Source organism: Neomonachus schauinslandi, chromosome 4, assembly GCF_002201575.2.
Source record: "Neomonachus schauinslandi chromosome 4, ASM220157v2, whole genome shotgun sequence".
Classification (NCBI taxonomy): Eukaryota; Metazoa; Chordata; class Mammalia; order Carnivora; family Phocidae; genus Neomonachus; species Neomonachus schauinslandi.
In genome coordinates this window covers 172,508,980-172,527,975 of record NC_058406.1, presented here as the reverse complement: position 1 = coordinate 172,527,975, position 18,996 = coordinate 172,508,980, and the positions used below count along the sequence as shown (strand labels likewise).

At 38.7% G+C, this 18,996-nt stretch overlaps 1 protein-coding gene across 1 annotated transcript in view; it reads right to left on the bottom strand.

Annotated features, from left to right (window-relative positions):
- NSMCE2 (NSE2 (MMS21) homolog, SMC5-SMC6 complex SUMO ligase) overlaps positions 1-18,996 on the bottom strand; it is a 212,005-nt gene that overhangs the window by 132,992 nt on the left and 60,017 nt on the right. Inside the window, exon 4 of the mRNA XM_021688798.1 lies at positions 11,440-11,593. Within this exon, the coding sequence (XP_021544473.1) occupies positions 11,440-11,593 (154 nt within the window). The remainder of the gene's footprint in view (positions 1-11,439; positions 11,594-18,996) is intronic.

The following is an 18,996-nucleotide window of genomic DNA, read 5'->3' as shown; positions in this document are numbered from 1 at the left end:
TCCCTGCTCCTTGGGAGCCTGTTTCTCCCCCTGCCTTTCTCTCTCCCTCTTTCTCCCAAAAAAAAAAAAAAAAAAAAAAAAAAAAAAAAACAAGCTGACTGCATTTATTTCGGGAAAACTCTACTCAACGCTTTTCATCACGCTTCTACCTCACTCTCTCGTTTCTTCTCCAAAGTTCTCATGTCAAAGCTCTAGGACCCTGCAATCGCTGGTGACCAGCTTCCTTTTCCTCTCACTCCCAGGACATTAATTATTTGCCTTTGTTCCTTGAACCTACCAAAGTGCTCTCTGCATGTAGGAGGTAACTGTTTACTAAAAAAATGCAATTTGAAATAAGTCATCGGGTGATTTATTAAAAAAGTAAAAAAGCTAGGTTGGCTCAAAAAGCAGAGCTAATTTTCTCCAGTGAAATTTAGTGTATATATAAGAGAATCCCTAATATTTTAAAGGCCCATGCAGCACATAGGGATAGCTGCAGGTCCATAACATATGCTCCATTATATTTGCTCATGATGAATATATTTCATCAGACACAGGATGGCTCGTTATGTGGGGAATAGTGCTGTTCCTGACACTTCCTTCTCGCTTCCCTATCAAGAAAAGGTTACCAAAACCAATATTGTACCGAAAAGTGATTTGTTACCTTATCAACATGTTTTTTGTTCACACCCTTGTCAATGAATATTACTTAACTACTTGATAGTCTAGCAATTTTATCCTTCACTTAATCTCTTAACACTTTAACAAAATGACTAAAACACTCTGAGCTTGTTCCCTTGCACTTGAGAATTTATGCCAATTCCTAATAACATAAAATGTATATCCTTTAAAATTAAAAATTATTGAAGTAAATGCCTTTAAGCAAGCTAAAAAAGATCAGGTAACTAATATATGGAGAGTATTTTGCAGTTTATAAATCACTTTCACTTTTCATTTTAAAATACGATTTCATCCTTACACAACTCTGTGGGCTAGGAAACATTATTACTATTACATTACCCATACTTTACAGAAAAGTACAACTCCACTGATTTGATTAAAAACACAAACTATTACTTGGTTGTGCAAGAATCTGAATTTATATTTTGATTCTAAATTCTAGGATCTTTCCGTGGGTTGAACAGTTTCTACCCATAACACTGTTATTAACGTACCTAGGTGATGAGATAAATGAGTTTAAAAGTTATTAAGAACACAGGATATCATGACTAAATATAAATTTTAACAAATATAAGGACAGTACTTAAATATAACAAATACACAAATATGATCATTATTAAGGCTATCAATTATGCATGTGAATTTCAGAGCTATTAAGAATATGAGTATTAAGAATATAAGCAGATGATAGCTAGGTGCCAAAGATTAGATTGTAAACTCCATGAGCACAGGGACTTCTATACTTTGTTCACTGAGGTATGCCCAACATACTCAATAAACACTTGCTGAACGAATGAAAATGAAGTGTAACGTGGAATATAAGACTGAGGCTCTCAGATAGAAGAGAATAAAGTTAATTTATATTCAAACCCAGGAGACCAAGTACAATCTAATTCGTTAGGTAATGACTGAGTAACCTATAGGGAGATGTCTGTAACCATGCTGTGTATACATGGCTCTTCCCTTATAGGTAATAAGCTGCATGAGATCTGGAATTGTAAGCCAGCTTTGTATCCACTAGAGTGCCTGGCTAAGCAACTTTTAACAGATGAGTTATTTTCAACCCTGATTGTACTTTAGCATTACCTGGAGAACTTAAAAAGAAATGCCTAGAGAGCCCCACCAGACACCAACTAAATCTAAATATTTGAGGGTGGGGACAGCACTCTGATTTTATTTTTCAAGTTCACATTTGATATGAAACCCAGTGATAGGGGAGTGCCACTCCTGTAAGCCAATGGTTCTCAAACTCTGGTATACAGGAGACCTAGAGGGTCCTACCTCCAGAGATTCAGACTCCCTAGGACTGGAGTGGTGCCTGAAAATATGCATTTTTAATAAATTTCCAAGGGACCTTGATGCAGGGGTGGGAGCACACTGGGAGAATGACTGTTGAGCACCATCTACAATGTTTCTTGAATTAAAGAATAAATGTAAGAGATACATGAACAGAAAAACATGAAAAAAAAAAGAAAAATTTACATATAAAAGGAACTTCATGCTCAACATCACTCATCATTAGAAAAACATAAATTAAATCCATAATGAGATACCACCACATACTTAGTAGAATGGCTAAAATTAAAAACAAGACCAAAATAACCCAAGTGCTGGTGAGGATGCTCAGCAACTACAGCTATCAACACATTGCTGATGGGAATACAGGACCTTACTCCATATTAGAAAAGAGTCTGTCAGTTTCTCGTAAGTTAAACATTTACTTACCATACTAGCTGGCAATCCCATTCATCCAAGAGAAATGAAAACTTATGTTCACATTAAAATGTGTCCACGAATGTCTATAACAGCTTGATTTATAATGGCCCAAGCTAGAAACAACTGAAATGTCCTTCAGCTGGTGAATGGATAAACTATGATTCCATACAGTGGAATACTACTCACAATACACAATGCAACAAACTACCGATATTAACAACACTATGGATGAATCTCAAATGTATTCTGCTCAGTGAAAGAAGCCACTTAAATAGCTACACACTGTATGATTCCATGTATGCAACATTCTGGAAAAGTTTCTCTATACAGAGAAAAAAATAAAAACATAAAACAGTCACTGCCAGGGTCTAAAAATGGCGGGGGTGGGTGTCGATTACAAAGGGCTGCCCATTATATACATCTTACTATTATAAAACTGAAATCATTGCAACCTCAGGAATTAATAACTTGACAAGACAGTTATTTTCTTAAGTATGATGCACGTCGTCCCCAGGACACGTGATTTGATTTTCCTACCCTGGGTTCACATTGCTTTCTGAGCACGGATGGGATCACACTCTCTCAAAATACGCCACCAGGAGAGAAACACCCATGGCTCACAGTTTGTGTTCAAACTTGCTGCTGACTCATTTCACCTTTGATAACTGAACCTTTCCCTCCTAATAACTTTAATTATAGCCATCTCTCATCCTAAAGCTTCCCTTTTCCTTGGGAATGTATCTGTTAGCCTTGTGACCTCCTGACTGTGAGACACCGGGTAAATATGTCACCTCCAGGATTCAGTCTGCTAAAAACAGAGCCTGCGTCTTTCATGCATTCTGTTCTCACACGTGTATGTCGTGAAGATTAGGAGAGATGATGTACGGGCATGGGATTACTGTTGTTAGGCTTAAATTAATTTCATGGAATTTGTTCTAAACTTGTAAGTACGATAAATACCCTACTCCTCTCTGCCATAACATAGCAACTATTCACACGGGAAACGGCATTCTTAGTCACTGTTTCCTGAATGTATTGCCAAAACCATGGATCTGGCAAAGTGGGACCCAGTTTTGAGTCTCAATCTGTAACATACTTTGTGAGCGCAAGTAAACCACTTACCTTCTGTGAGTCGCACTTCAAGTACATGTTTCTCTAGGGGATACTTTGAAGGCAATATGAAGCACACATAAATAAACTACTATATAATGTCTGGTATGATTCCTACTCTCTGCCCTCTACACAGAAGTGACCAAGCAAGAGATTCACTCTCAGCTGGATGAAGCAGATTCCCCCCGTGATGCAGAGTACATCAATGCAGATCTATGACCTGGGAGATTCAAACACTGTTCACTACTCAAGAGTCTTATGAGAAATCAAGTCTTCAGGAGATGAATGAAATGCTTCAGTTGAGAAAAAAGAAGACAAATAGGTGTGTTTTAAAGAGTTGGTGTGGTATGCAAGGAAAAGAATACGAGCTCTGATGCCACCCAAACGTGGGTCTGGATTTTAGCATTTATGAGCTTAGGGAAGTTATATCACCTTCATTTGCATATTTTCTAATCTACAAAATGGGTATAGTTATCTTGTAGGGTTGTGAGAAATAAACAGTAATGTACATAAAGTATCCAGGCACCATACCCTATGCACAGGTAGGCACTCAAACAGTGCTTGTAGTCATGCATTAATTCAACAAGCATTCATTAAGTATCATATATCCTAGGCACCATATCAAGCTGGGCTATCACTTTTACTACTTCCCTAAAGGACTAGGGCAAATCTAAGGTGAAGGCAGAGAAGATGGCGTGTTTATTGCTCCATATAAAGGGCATTTCTCACCGCCAAACAGCTCCCTGATAGCTTAATGCCCTGATTAAAACACCACAACAGAATCGATCTAATTTGAGTTAACCTTTTTTCTTTATTTTTCTTCTTCACTTATTCAATTATTTATTTGGTACTGCAAATCTGCCTTAAAATGTAAAAATTCCTGGGAATTTTTGAACTTTATGAACCAGAAGAGATGGGATAGCTACACCTGTCTCTAATGCTCTCTTTTTATCCCTGGCATCTCCTGTCTTCCGGTTCCACTGTTTTCTGGCTTTGTAACCTTGGGCATGTCACTTACCCACTCTGAAGCTTCTTCATCATGAATATGGGAATGGTACCATTTAGCTCCACTGAGGTGAGTAAGGATGTATGGGAAAGAGAGGCCAAATGGGTGGGAAACACAAAGAAAGCAGAAGGAAGGAGAGACACACAGAAAAGAGTCAGAGACACTAACTCAAAGATGAGGAAGGAGGAGGGAGGCAGACACACAGGAATAAAAAATCTGCATAGGACAGAAATCTCACTCAATGAGCATAACCCCTCAGGCCAGGGATGTAATCCAGCCTGAAAGAGTCAATCTCTGTTGTGAAATTTATGATTTTTAGCATTTCCCAATAATGGTCATCCAGCAAATAAATGCTGATGGCTTGATCATCATCATCAAGGAAAACATGAAAATCAACTGAGGGCCACAGAGATGAGAAAACTGTCTGCAAAAGAGCCACCAAACTTAAGTTTTTATTAAATGCTTTAATGTTCTAAGCAGTCACACTTAAAGTGAGCCCTACTTACTTCCTAAGCATGATGCTACTGTGCCACTGAAAACTGTCTATTACTATATATACCATGCATTTGCACCAACATGTAAAGGGTTACACACACAAAATCCCTTATGTTGAATTTCTGAGCAACTGAAAGATTTTCAAAGAATATAAATTGCTAACCTTTGCTGATTTTCAATCTCAACCCTATGAATGCTAATTTTCTTCTTCTTCTCTCCTTTACTGATGATGTTTGAGTTTCCTCATCAGAATGCCTTAAGTAGGTTCTGAGACCCTCTTTTTCAAGTTGAATAATTCTCTTCTGTAAATATTAACCAAACTCTGATTATGTGAGGAACAAAAGGGAATATGACTATGAAACCATTCCTGCCTTGATGGGTCCTGGGCTTTTGGTTAATTACAGGCCAGCAACGCACATTGTTTGGATAGACAGTTATATCACATGACAAAGAGATTTTGTGTTGAAGAGTATCAGGATTAAGTCAGGTTGGTCAACACTTTGCCCAGTTGAAATGCACTCAACATATTTCTAGGCACAGCCAAACATTTTCCCTCTTGGCACCACCTTTGCTTCTTCCTCATCTCTTTCCTTTCAGGTTTCAACACTCACACATGCCCTCCACCAACCTTCGAAGATGCTAGTCTTCTCTATAACCGTGTTGCTCTCCTGCATCTGGGTGAGGGGCTCCCACACTCAGCCCCTCACCACAAAATCCCCACTGGCTTTGCAATAGAACCCACTCCCAAATGACGTGAAATGCACAACCTGGCCTTAGTCTGGAGTTATCTTGAAAGCAAGACCACCCCCTTCTCTGAAGAAATCACAGTCTACTGTTAATTGGCCAAATTAATGCCGATGTTCCTCATCAAGTGCCTAAAAAGGCACTGAGAAAAATTGTATTATGAGAAAGTAAAACCAAAGGTCACACTGACAGTTTTGTTTGCACAGTGTTTTAAAAATCTAGTAATGGAAAGATAATCAGCTAGATTCTGGGTTTCCCAAAAGAACCTCAAGATCTGTCTGGCCACAGTGAGTCCACACCTATTCACAGCAACAACGGACAGGCATGGGTGGCAGGTGTCTCTTTTAGATAGGTGATAAGCTCTCAAGTACATGATGGCTCTCCTGAAGATTCCTGTGATCATCAAGGACCTGTGCTGTAGATACTCTGTGCCTAGACATCAGGCTGGAGTTCAAGGACTAGAGCAGTAAACAAAACATCAAAGTCCCTACCCTTGTGGAACTGCGCTGTAGTTTTGAATGGATGTTGAAGGAAAGGGAAAGCAACCCACTAGAAATAGTTAAGTGAAGGCATTCTAACGTTCCCAAGGAGCTCCCTATTTAATGGCCTGAGGAAATCCTTCTGGGAAGTGAATGGCCACTCCCTAGTCTATCAGTTTTGATATTTAAATGAAGTGTGCTTAAAGTGAAGGTACAGAGTTGATTTGTGAGTCCAGATAATTACAAAATCGTGGTATAAAATGTCACCCTGACTGGAAACGATTTCTAAGTTCCCTTGTGGATTCAATTATCTCCATATCTTATATCCTACATATCTCCAATGTGACCTAAATACACTTTCTAAACTTCTGGTGAATGTCTTCAGATGAGCAAGTTCGCATTAAAAAAATGCTCACCTTTACTCTAAGCATTTAAATGTACCAAAAGAATTACATTTCATATTAGGTGATTTTAATACTAAAGATCACAGATTCAATCAATTCTATTTTTGATCACAAAGTGAAGCCCTTATATTTCAAAGGTTTCTAAATGTCCAATTAACATCTAATGTCCTCAATTTCTGCCTTGCTGACCTGCACTAAAACTTCTCATGCCTGCTAATTATATAATAGGTGAATGAATGAAGGATGGCAGAAAGGCTGCTTGACGACTTGAGAAAGTGTCCATACAGAGCTATCTGCACATTTTAATTAAGTTTTCCTGATGCTAAAGTGCAGGAAACCATAAGTTGGAATAGTGACGACACTTAAACAGTCAAGGAAGAGAGAAATTACCTGAACATATTGTTTAGATAAATTAAAATCACTTTATCCAAGAAAGTATGGTTATTATGTCTGCCTTAAACCAAATCATATTGTTGGTTTCACAACTTGGGTTAGTTAAGAGCATGATTCCCATTTAGGGAAATGGAATCCTTTTCTTTGGAATTGTTCCCTAACTCAGTTACCATCACCACCACCAAGTGTAAAAATTATCTTCAATCAATCTTGATTTGTATGCTTCCGAGAATCACAACTAAGAAAAATGGGCACCGGCAGGCAAACCAGGCTACACGTTCAGTGACTCAAACCGTGTCTTCCGGCTGCTAAGCTCATACTCTTTCCACTACGCTCTACAGGCCCTTTCTCAATAACAATGGAAATCTAAAACAAGCTTTCAGAGTTTTCGAAGATCCACTGTTTCATTTGATCTTGGTAATAATTTTGGAAAGCTGGGACAGACGTATCTCTAACATACAGCACAATGGGTCCCCAAGTATGGTATTTATAGAAAAATGTAAAGTTAAAAAACAAAAGCAAAAACGAAAACCCAAACCAAAAACCTGCTCTCGTTTCTGATTGTGGTTTAGACCAGGGGTCGGTAAACTGCCCGAAGAAGTTGTATCTAATGCCTGGTAATATCCAAAGACATAAATAACAACTAAAAAATTATTGTGTGCAACTTAAGTATGTTACCTTTTGAGTAATCATATCTTTAAATGAGTACAGCATACCTGTTATGCTTATATGCTAGGGACAGCAAATACCAGATATTTGTAGTATCCCTCCTCTTTCCCACTGTAATCCTTCAGCACACTCTTTCCTGCTGGGCCTGAACCCAGCCTCTGAATCTTTCTGAACATATAGCTCCAAACAGACCCTACCCTATCAGTTGACTGGCAATATTAGTCACCAAAAAAAGCTACATTTTCCCATTCTGACTCTCTCTTATGTTGTATAACAGCTGTTTCTTGCATTTTTCTTTGCTTTTGATTTGTTGTTATTAATGGTTCTCACATTATTTCATATATGTGTATACTGTCTTTACCAAGTAGAGGGACTCTGCCTTTTATTTATCTCGGAGCACCAAATGCAATGATTCATAAATAGCAGTCACTCCAAGTGTTCCGAACGTACCTAAGACAAATGTATAGTATTTATGGAAAAATCTAAAGTTAAAAAAAAAACAAACACAAAACCCCCCAAAACTGTCCTTGTTTCTGATTATGGTTTAGGCCAAAGGTCAGTACACTTTTTTCTGTAAAGAGCCAGCTAACAAATATCAAAAGCTTTCTTTGCCAGATGGTCTCTGATATAACTACTCAACTCTGCCATTACAGTGTAAAGCACACACAGAAATGTGGGAACGAGTGAGTGTGTCTACATTCCAGTCAAACTTTATTTTGAAATCTGAATTTTACGGAATTTTCACACATCACAAAATATTATCCTTCTCTTAACTTCTCTCCAGACAACTTAAAAATGTAAAAACACCATTCCTGGCTTTCGGGCCACAGAGAAACAGGAGACAGCCTGCGCTCAGCCCACAGGCTATAGTTTACTGATCTCTGGCCTAAATCCGTGGTTCTCAAAATGAGAACTTCGGGTGGTCTGAATCTGCAAGATCCTTTCAGCAAGTCCAACTACCTACGTGTGAGGCCAGCATTTCTTTGTCGACTTCAAGCAAAACAATGCACCAGGACAGACTGAATGCAGAAGCAAATATGAGGATCCAGCTGCCTCCCATTAAGCCAGAAACTGAAGAGATTTGCAAAACTGGAAAACAATGTCACACTTGTCACTCATTTTTATGTCTGGAAAATACATAGTTGTATTTCATAACCCTCTTTACGGTAACACGTATGGGGTTTACTACTGATTTCTAAAATGAATTAATATTTTTGAAGTTTCTCAGTTTTGATTTCTAATGTGATAAATGTCAAGAGCTACAACCCATGTAAACAAAAGCTCTCTGGAGGCCCTCGGTAAACCTTAAAAATGTAAAGGGATCCTGAGACCAGAGAGCTGGAGAGCCAGCTGCCGAGCCACAGCTGGGTTAACTTACTCCCACAGCTGGGTGGGCAGAGGCGGCTTGCAGGCCACTTCCTCAGACCACCTGATTTCAGTCGCCATCTTGGCCTCTCCCCACCAAAGAGCTTCCTAGCACTTGTGATTGGATCCTGATTCGGCAAAATTTAATCCCATGCAATTTATGTCAGTGTCAATGAAGTTGGGGAGAGCGTAGTAGTGCTTTTCATGAGAGAACCCTTCAGATATGTGGAGATCAGAACACTGTTTCAGCCTTTACTTTGCCAAGATAGGCAACTAGAGGCAAGAATCTCTCCCTGGCTTGTAGTTTCCAATCTTTAAAAAAAAAGAAAATTATTATTGTAATTCCTTGCCTTCAGAGCATATCTCAGAACAAACATTCATTGGCTCCTGTATAGATCCTAGTCCCTCCGACTTGGCTCCACAAAAACTGTGGGCTCCTGATGCTAATCAACACCCTCACAGCAGCATCCCATCTAAAGCATTACATCTAAAGAAATAAAATCCATTAGACAAGGTGCTGGTTTGACAGTACCAATAATGCACTAAAAATTGCATTTTGCAAGTAAAGCATATACGCCTTAGAGAGCATTTAAGAGTGTATTAATATTTTACTTGTTCTGTCATTTGAGATTTAAAAACTTTTTAAAAGAATGTTTTAGGAGAAACAAAAAGGGAAAGTGATCTTTATTCCAGTGTTACCATATATAGGGAAACCCTATTTAAGGAAGCATTTCTTTCAATATAAGTTTACTTTGTCATAAAGTTTAACTGTCTATCCAAATGATGCGTAGTACCACTGGCCTGGGGAAACCGCCTTCAGCCCCTTCCCCCTGACATTTTAGAGAAAATTAAGGAAATAATAACCATGATTCCTACACTTGTCATTTTGTTGAATTACATATCCTTCGTAAGAAAGTGTTCCCTTGCGAGTATATAATTCTAAAAGTCTATAGCTTTCTCTTATGGAATAATAACTTTGTAAACAATAACAAAGGCAGAAGAAATTCATATTTTTGGATATTTATCCTTCAATCTGTATTATCAAATATCTAAAAAAAAAAAATCAAGAATTATGGTTGGATGCTACATCTGCCATACATAATTTGTCATTATTGGTTCCAAGCAGAAAAATGAAATACATTTAGCTGTTCTGACCCACACCAAAGCTGAAATTCACTAGCACCTTTAAGATCACGAAGACACTAACAAATTATTACATTACCTGTTTGGGGGATTATTACCCATGTGGGGGGGATCATGCAAGTTATATTAGAAGGATTTTGGTAGCTGTGATGTTCAAAGAAGAACAAAAAATAAACGAAAACATGGAGAAAATGCTTACTGTTTAAATCCACGTAAAAGCAAAAGTCTCATCACGATTGCAAAACATTCTAAATTGTGAAACTTAAGTTACTTGTAAAATAGACAAAAGTAGAGCTGCTTCCCCAGTCGTTTTTTGAGACCTCAGCATCAATTTAAAGAAAATGCTTATATTTTAAAGAAAGCTTATTTCAAAATGTGAATCCTTACACTAAGTACAAATAAGGACAAGAAGGAAATTTACATCTCATATGACAGTGCTCCATGGGTATGCAAATGAAGATGATGGGAAATTGAAGTTTACAAAAAAGTTATTCGCTTCACTATCCAATTCTTTAAGGAATAATAAGAGATGGGAGCCTAGAAGAATGACAACTGGTGCTAATATAAAAATGATCGAAATTACATAAAACTGTTATGTGGATTACGTGGAAAAAAGACGAAAGAAAGGACGGATGTACTTCACTGTGTAGAAAAGATCTACTTCTGTCAAATACTGTCTACAAAAATTTTTTTTGTATAATGAATCATTTTTCCCAATCTCATTTTTAAATCAAAATTATGTTGGAATCACAATCACAGTCACATGGAATTTATGCTACCACAAGACAGAAGGGATCGAGAGGATCCTGGTCCAAATTTGAGAAGAAAAAGACTAGTTGAGAAAACACTGCTACTGCTACTCCAAAGCAGCAAAACTAGAATTCAAACTGGTTATTTTAAAAGCGTGGCACAGCAGTTTAAAATTTGAAAAACACCATGGCTATTTTAATAAAATAGTTCCGTTTTAATTTCCCAATTCCCCTCCCCAGCAATGGGACAATACAGTGTCACTTTGTCGAGCTGCTGGGGAATTTTCTTAGCACTTTGTGGAAACTGTTGGCTTTCAGAAATGGACAGGCTGATTTGAACTAAAAGTCAGACAAAATACAGAATTGCAACAACAATAAAAAGCAATTTAGAAAGAGGATCAAGCCAAGCAGATAGGCAAAACTATAAAATCAGTTTTCTGGGACTGTTTATCAGGTCAGTTCCCTAATTTCAAAAAGCCAAAACAAAGCAAAGCATGTGGACTTACATTGCTTCTTTAGTTCTTTCAGCTGTTGTTTAAACTGTACAAATTTTGCATTATTTTGAAAGTCTGCATCACAATTCTTATTCTGTAAAGCCAAAAATTTCTTCTCCACTAATAATTTTAGATCTGGTATTTTTTCTGGACGTTCTTCTTTTACCTGAAGAAGACAATACAATTATCTCAGTTAAATGTTAACAATGACACTGTTTTGTAACATTATTTTTATCTCATTTCAGTCAAATAAAAATACAGTGAGGTAGGAAACAGAATCCCAACAGAACCAGAGAGGCTGAGACTTGTTCCAGAACAGACTGCTGATAAACAGTGGGGGGAGCCATTCGTCCCGTCCACTCATCACTTTAATCTTAAACCCTCGCCCCAGTGCCCTACTAACTTCCATCTCCTGACAACTTACTAGGGAAAAATCTCACACCAGCGCAACTCTGTGCCCTCCAACTTCACCAGAACTTGAGCCTCATGGCTTCCTCCTTTTTGTCAGGTCTGCTCAGTCCCCTCTCCTACTCCCCAAGTCCTGATTCCAGCCTTCATTCTCCTCAGGGCTCCTCTGCTCTGGCTCTCTGCCCCAACGGGGAAGAGTGGCTGGGACTTCATGAAGAAGTTGAGGCTTTAACCTTGACTTTCACCATCTGCTGCCACAACGAGGAGTAAGTGTCCCCTGTTCTGTTCAAAGCTAAACTCTCAATCTATATTCCTTTTGTTCCTCCCAATATTTTATTATAAAACTTTTAAACACGTGGCAAAGTTGAAGGAATTGTATTTTGCCATTCACCTACCTCCTAGATGCTACATTTAAGACTTTGCTATGTTTATAGCTTTATCACCATTATCTGTTCCATCTATCTGTTTTTCTTTCTATCCTCAATCTTGCTTTCAAGTTCCTTCTTAATTCGGTCTTCTTCACCTGTCAGAACAAACTTTCCCCTCTAGAAGCTTTCCCCCCAAAACCTCTAAATTAGCTCTTTACTCTCAAATTTAACAACAACAACTTCCTCAAATCCCTGCCCACTCCCCTCAGTTCTTTTCTCTTTATAGTCCAGCTCCTTGGAAAAAATCCTCTGTACCCACTGTTCCTACTTCCTCAATCTCAAACTTGAGCCACTTCCATCAGTGGCTCCCCCCGCCCCTCCCCAATTTCACTGTGATTGCTCTTCTTCAGGCCTTCATATTTGGCTCCTTGAATCACTGGCCTTTTCCTGATGCTCCTGCCACCAAGCAAAATTCACCCAACTCTCCCTCATGTCCCAACACGCCTTAGACTTCTACCACAGCCCCTGTAACAGTGAGTTGCACTTATTTTTACGTTTCTTTCCCCTAATAAAAATGCACTCTTTGAAAAATATGTGATTTATCACTGTGTTTGCCAGCACCTGGCATGTAGTAGATTGTATTCAATATATGTACTTGGTATCTTTCAAGTGAATTAATCTGTATGCTCCAAATATACTTACCCACTACAACCCCACTGATCGACTTACTGTCATTAGCAGAGTATACAATATAATTTCTGAAGTGGAAGACAACTTAGAGGTCATCCAACCTTGATCTCCACCTTCCTCAGTTTTATAAATAAATAAAATAATATAGAAAGAATTAAATGACTTGTTTACTATAATCCAGTTGGTTGGAGGCAATGTCAAGACTGTAAAATAGATACAGAAAATTCTTATTTTTGGTTCCAGTCAATGGAATATACTTCTTATCTCTCCGAATCTGAGTACCAAGGCATATGAAGTCCAAAGATTACCTGCAACTTATGTTTCAATTACCCTTTGTCATGGAAAAAAGAATTTTATAATCTTCTTTTGTTTAACTGCTTTGGATTTTAATTAGCTAAGTCAAAAACAAAAATTAAGCATGAAACCAAAATGCCTAAATGTATATATATAGTACTGAGTGTAGAAACGGACTGTCTTCTCATTGTACAGATGATATTCAACCAGTGCTGGATCCATCATCAAAGAGAGTTGTGAGAAATATGGAAAGGCCTTAATGACACATCTTATATGTAATTAAAAATTTAAAATAAGGCCTGTAAGGCTAAAGAACCAATAAAGCGCAGTTTGGAAAAGAGAAGGTAGAGAGGCAATTTAATAATGCCTCATGTCTCAAGAAAAAGAGCTGTTATACATGGTGACTAGCCATCCTCCACCTCTACCATGGATACAAGATGAAACAAGTTTAAGATTGTAGCATGAAGTTCAGAGTAGATATAGAAAATAAATTACAAGTTCTCAGAAAAGAATTATAGCCTCTCATTCTGGATTTATAAAATAAAATGGACTCAGATCCACCTGAGATGTTAATGGTGATATTACAGGCAGGTATAAAGGTGAACCTTCTCAAGGTCTTTAATGGGGTTGAAATTATTATTTAATCTGAGGCAATCAGAGCAGACCTGAGCAGATGATCAGTAAATGCAAAAGTTCTTTTCCAATAAAGTCTCTAACCCACTCAACATATTTAATTTCCCTAGCTTCATTACCTCCACTGCTGAGGAGCTGGCTGGAATGTGAGGGAGGAGGGGATGGAGAAAGAACAGGCATTATGAGGTAGACAATATGGCAACCTGAAATAGGACAGGAAAACCTGAATAAACCAAATTTAGTGATTCAGAGTACTCTTTTCCCCCAAGGCCAGAACCTCAAAAGAACTGCTGGAAAGCACATAAATTCACCACAGCAAGTATCTTCTCTGGAAATGTGATGCTGCTGTTGGCAAAACTATGCATTGCAGAGAGAACTTACTGCACTCTAGCTATTAAAACAAGAGCCTGGAAAATATTAAACTCCTTATCTGTTTAAAATCAATGCAATAAATGGGGATTAATGATATTTTTAATGGAATCTTGCTTTGTTTGTATGTTCAAGAGAAATTAAGATATATCATCTCAAAACTGGAAGGAAAAAACCCAGTCTTTGGGTAGCTGATCATAAGTGCTATCTAGTCTGAAAAAGGTAAGGATGGCCCACTTTCCCCAGGACAAATTTAAAATACTTCCAAGAAATCTGATATTGGAGGAGAGATTTTATTGGATCCTCAGTCCATCCCTTTCCTAAGGATAAAGTCCCTAGACACAGGACTTAAAACCTAAGCGAATTAAAAGACACAGGGTATATCAGTTTGCTAAGGCTGTCACAACAACTTAAGCCATCACAGACTAGGAGGCTTAAACAACAGAATATATTTTCTTACAGATTTGGAGACTGGAAGTCTTTGGCTTGTCGACGGCCATCTTCTCCTTTTAAGTCATCACATGGTCTTCTTTCTACGTGTCTGTGTCCGAATTCCCTTTTCTTATAAGGACAGCAGTCTAATGGACCAAGGCCCATCCCACTGACTTCATTTTAACTTAATTACCTCTTTAAAAACCCTATCTCCAAAATGGTCATACTCTAAGGTACTGGGGATCAGGATTTCAACATATGAACAATTCAGCACATACACTAGGTTAATAAATTTATGAAGCAGGATTTTTTTTTTAAAAGATTTATTTATTTTTTTAAGCACTTGCTGGTTCTTTTTTTTTTCTTTTTTTTAAATTTTTGACAGAGAGAGAGAGAGAGAGACTGTACAAGCAGGGGAAGCAGCAGGCAGAGGGAGAGGGAGAAGCAGGCTCTGCTCAGCAGGGAGCCCAATGTGGGGCTCGATCCCAGGACCCTGGGATCATGACCCGAGTTGAAGGCAGACGCTTAATGACTGTGCCACCCAGGTGCCCCTGTTTATTTATTTGACAGAGAGAGAGAGAGTAAGAGAGAGTGCGCATGCACCCGGGGGCAGGGAGCCTGACCCAGGGCTCAATCTCACAACCCTGAGATCATGACCTGAGTCGATATCAAGAGTTGGATGCTTAACCAACTGAGCCACCCAGGTGCCCCTGAAACAGGATTTAAAAAAAAAAACAGCTCATAGATTATTCATCTTTACACCACTGTAATTTAAAAATGACAGAAACTATTAAGAGGTAAACTTAGCAGATACCATACTTACATAATGGGAATTTGATACTGCCCTTGGGAGAGAAAAGGTCAGGTTTTTATGCACCACCCACTTACCCATCCAGTATTCAGCGAGTACCTTCCAAATGCTAATAAGCACCATAGCTAAACAGGAGAGAAACCAGAAAAGTCGATCAGGAGCAGATGGTGAATAGCTCTGAAAGTGAGACCTGATCTGATAGGCAGCAGGAAAGACACTAAAAGACTTTAGGAGTAAAATAAGAATACCATGAAAAATTTTTTAAAAATAATTGCTAAAATTGAAGCATATAAGATGCACTTCAGACAAGAAAGAAGGAGGAAGATATTGCTGTAGGTTAACTAATGGCAGAGGTGCTGGCAACCTGACCAAATTGTAATGCCATTTTTTTTTTTTTAAGATTTTATTTATCTGACAGAGGGAGAGCATGCAAGAGCACAAGCAGGGGGAACGGCAGAGGAAGAGGGAGAAGCAGGCTCCCCGCTGAGCAGGGAGCCCAATGCAGGGCTCGATCCCAGGACCCCAGGACCATGACCTGAGCCGAAGGCAGATGCCTAACCAACTGAGCCACCCAGGTGCCCTGTAATGCCATTTTTAAAGCAGAATGGCCAAGTCTTTTCGTGAGGAGGACAAGGGATTGTGGACGACTCCAGGATATTTAATAGTTAACATGGGCAACTAAGTAAATTACATTTCTTGAGGAAAGAAGTGTGCAATCCTGAATGTCTGTCGAGTGGAGAGATCTAGTACGCAGCAGCAAAGACATTTAAAATGAGAAGATGGGAACAGAAAGAAAAGAGATGCAAAAGGAAGTCTGAAAGAAGCAAAGAAGAAAACCAGGTGTGAGGAATGCCACAGGAGAAAGAAAAAGAGAAAATTTCCTTAACAGAGGCGTTTGTCCTTTGGGAAAATGATGCAAGAGAGCTCAAGTAAGATAAGGTCTAAAAAGAGACTGGACTTCGTTACTAGGTACTCTGTACACTGCAGTGGAACTAGATACGTGTCTCAACCTACCAGCCTGTGGAGCTTCTCTCGGGCAAGGACTATTTGTCTGGGGTCTAGTGCACTTCCTGTTGTACAGTAGGTGCTCAAAAGGACAAGTGAACTATGGGGCAGCCAAATAATACTGTACTGAGATGAGAGAAGAGATTAAGGGAGTTCTGTGTTAACAGATGAATAAAGTTTGGCAGCAAAGGAAGAGAGACATGGGAGTAGATCATGGGAAAGAGAGCTAAAGAGCCTCGTTTATTTGCACAGAGGATAAGAGTAGCCTGAAATCAAGGTGACATAATGGAGGAAAAAGAACATGGACCCAGGGATCAGACAGATCTGCAACCACCCTATACATGGATCTTGGGACAATCCTTCCAAGTCTTGGATTTCTCTTACTCTTAATTAGGAATCAGGAACACCCACTTCAGTGCTGTGAAGACTTAATTAAATTATATTTGTGTTTCACTTTGGCAGGTAGTGGATGTTCACAATTTTTTTATTCTTTTTCTTTTATCTTTAGCATACAGCCTTGAACGTGCTTGTGGACTAAGAAGAAGGAGCCAGTGGGGAAACATAAATCACAAATGCTAAGAGAAAGCGAGTAACAGATTTCATTTGAGAAAATCATTCTCTAGGGCAAAAACTAGAGAGGAAGGAAGACCAGCTGGGAAAGCACAACAGTCTTTACCAAGTGTCAAAAATGCCTGCAGGGCTGGACAAAGATCTGAGGAAACCCCCAAAAAGAGGACAACAGGAAGTGGTGAGGACCACGGTGAAGCAGACAGTACGAGCCCCAGGTGAGAGGAAGCTGCTACGCAGCGCCAGATGACTGTGGCCACGTGAGAGAGCAAGTCCAAGTGTTGAAAGAAAAATGAGAAATCTAGATTTTTTTGGCGACATGTTTTCTAGTTTTAAAACAATGCATAGTCCAAATAATACATCAGCCTAAAGCGATGACTTTAAATTTCTATTTAATGCAAAGGAGGTATTTTAAGACATAAAAATAAAAGTACTTCTGTAATTCACAATATTTGGGGGTCCAGTGCAACTCCCAGATTTCTACTTGAGGGATGAAATATGGCCCTTTCAAGCAGGACAGAGAATAATGGAAAAAATAACAAAAAAGAGAGGAGAAAGTAAAGGATTCCATTTTGATGCGCTAACCCAAAGAATTTACGATCAAAAACTTGGGCTCTACACCTGAGATTAAAAATGAGGCTCTGTACTAACTGAATGGCTTTGGAAAAGTTACTAAATGTGTCTAACCTTAGTTTCCTCACTTACAGGTAGAAAATGCTAACGGTATTTGCCTCACAAGCGTTGCTGAGAAAAACAGATGGAATGAAGCAACAAAGCACCAAGCGGCCCACCACAGAGAATGAGTAGCTGTCCTTGTTGCTGTCACTGCACACTTATCATTGGGGTGCCTGGATATGTAAGTCTGCAGCTCAGCAGCCTGACAGGGAAACATCCACATGGAGGAACCACTGTGTAAATTTTAGGAGAAACCATGGAAATGAAAGGGATTACCAAGAAGACTAAATAGAAACCAAAAAGGACGTGGAGAATACCACGTTTATGGGGCAGCTAGAGGAGTCTAGAAAGAAGAAGGACAAGAGTTAAGAAGACAAACAAAAGAAAATACCCCAAAAGTCCAGGAAGGAATTTCGAGATCTGTCAGATGCTACAGAGAAGTCAAGCTACGTAAGGACTGAGAAGTGTACACTGGATGCAGGGAGTGGGTCACTGGGGGCTTTAGCAGAAGCAGAGATATGCACAAAATGCTGACTCTAAAATATCCAGACCTTTGTTCAATTAATTGTTTCAACAAGATGGAGCAATAATAGGAAAAAAACCAGACACATACCCCAAAGTTCCACAGGCTCTCCAACTAACTACTCAGTTTCAGCTCAAAATCCCTCATGAATGTTTAGCTCCACTGAATTGGGACCCAACACTCCTGTGACTGCTATATTTCTCTATGTCAGCAAGGAGAAGGCAATCAATGAGCTGTCAACAACTAACTTAGGCCTCTGGTGGCTCTTTCTCTATGAAGAAGTTGATTGTTTTGAAAAAGCAATTATGGTTGATACAAAAGGCAGAATCTGGTCCTTACCCATATCATTTTCAACACACTTTAACATAAAATTTTAAATATTATAGCATACCTCATTTCTTTCAAACAGTATTATATACATATGCAATTACTCAAAGTATTTCATTTTATTGCCCGAGGGCAAAGTCAAGGTCTTCTCCTCCTCCAATTATCATTATTGCCTTATAGCTATCATTTCACTGGAAGGGGAGATCACAGGAGCTAAGGATATTAATGGGCTGAGTCATTCACACACTTTGAATCATGTGAGAATCTAGTATAAAATTAGTCATTCTTGTAACTAAACCAAGACTCAGATGGATTTACTCTCTGAAATAGCCACTGTTACATGTTTGGCTCCCAAAATAACACATACCTGATGATTTACATTTTGGAAATCACACAGTGTTTAGAAGTTTATTATGGGCACACAGTAGTGATAAGCAATTTGCTATGTGTTCTGTTCAGTACACTAA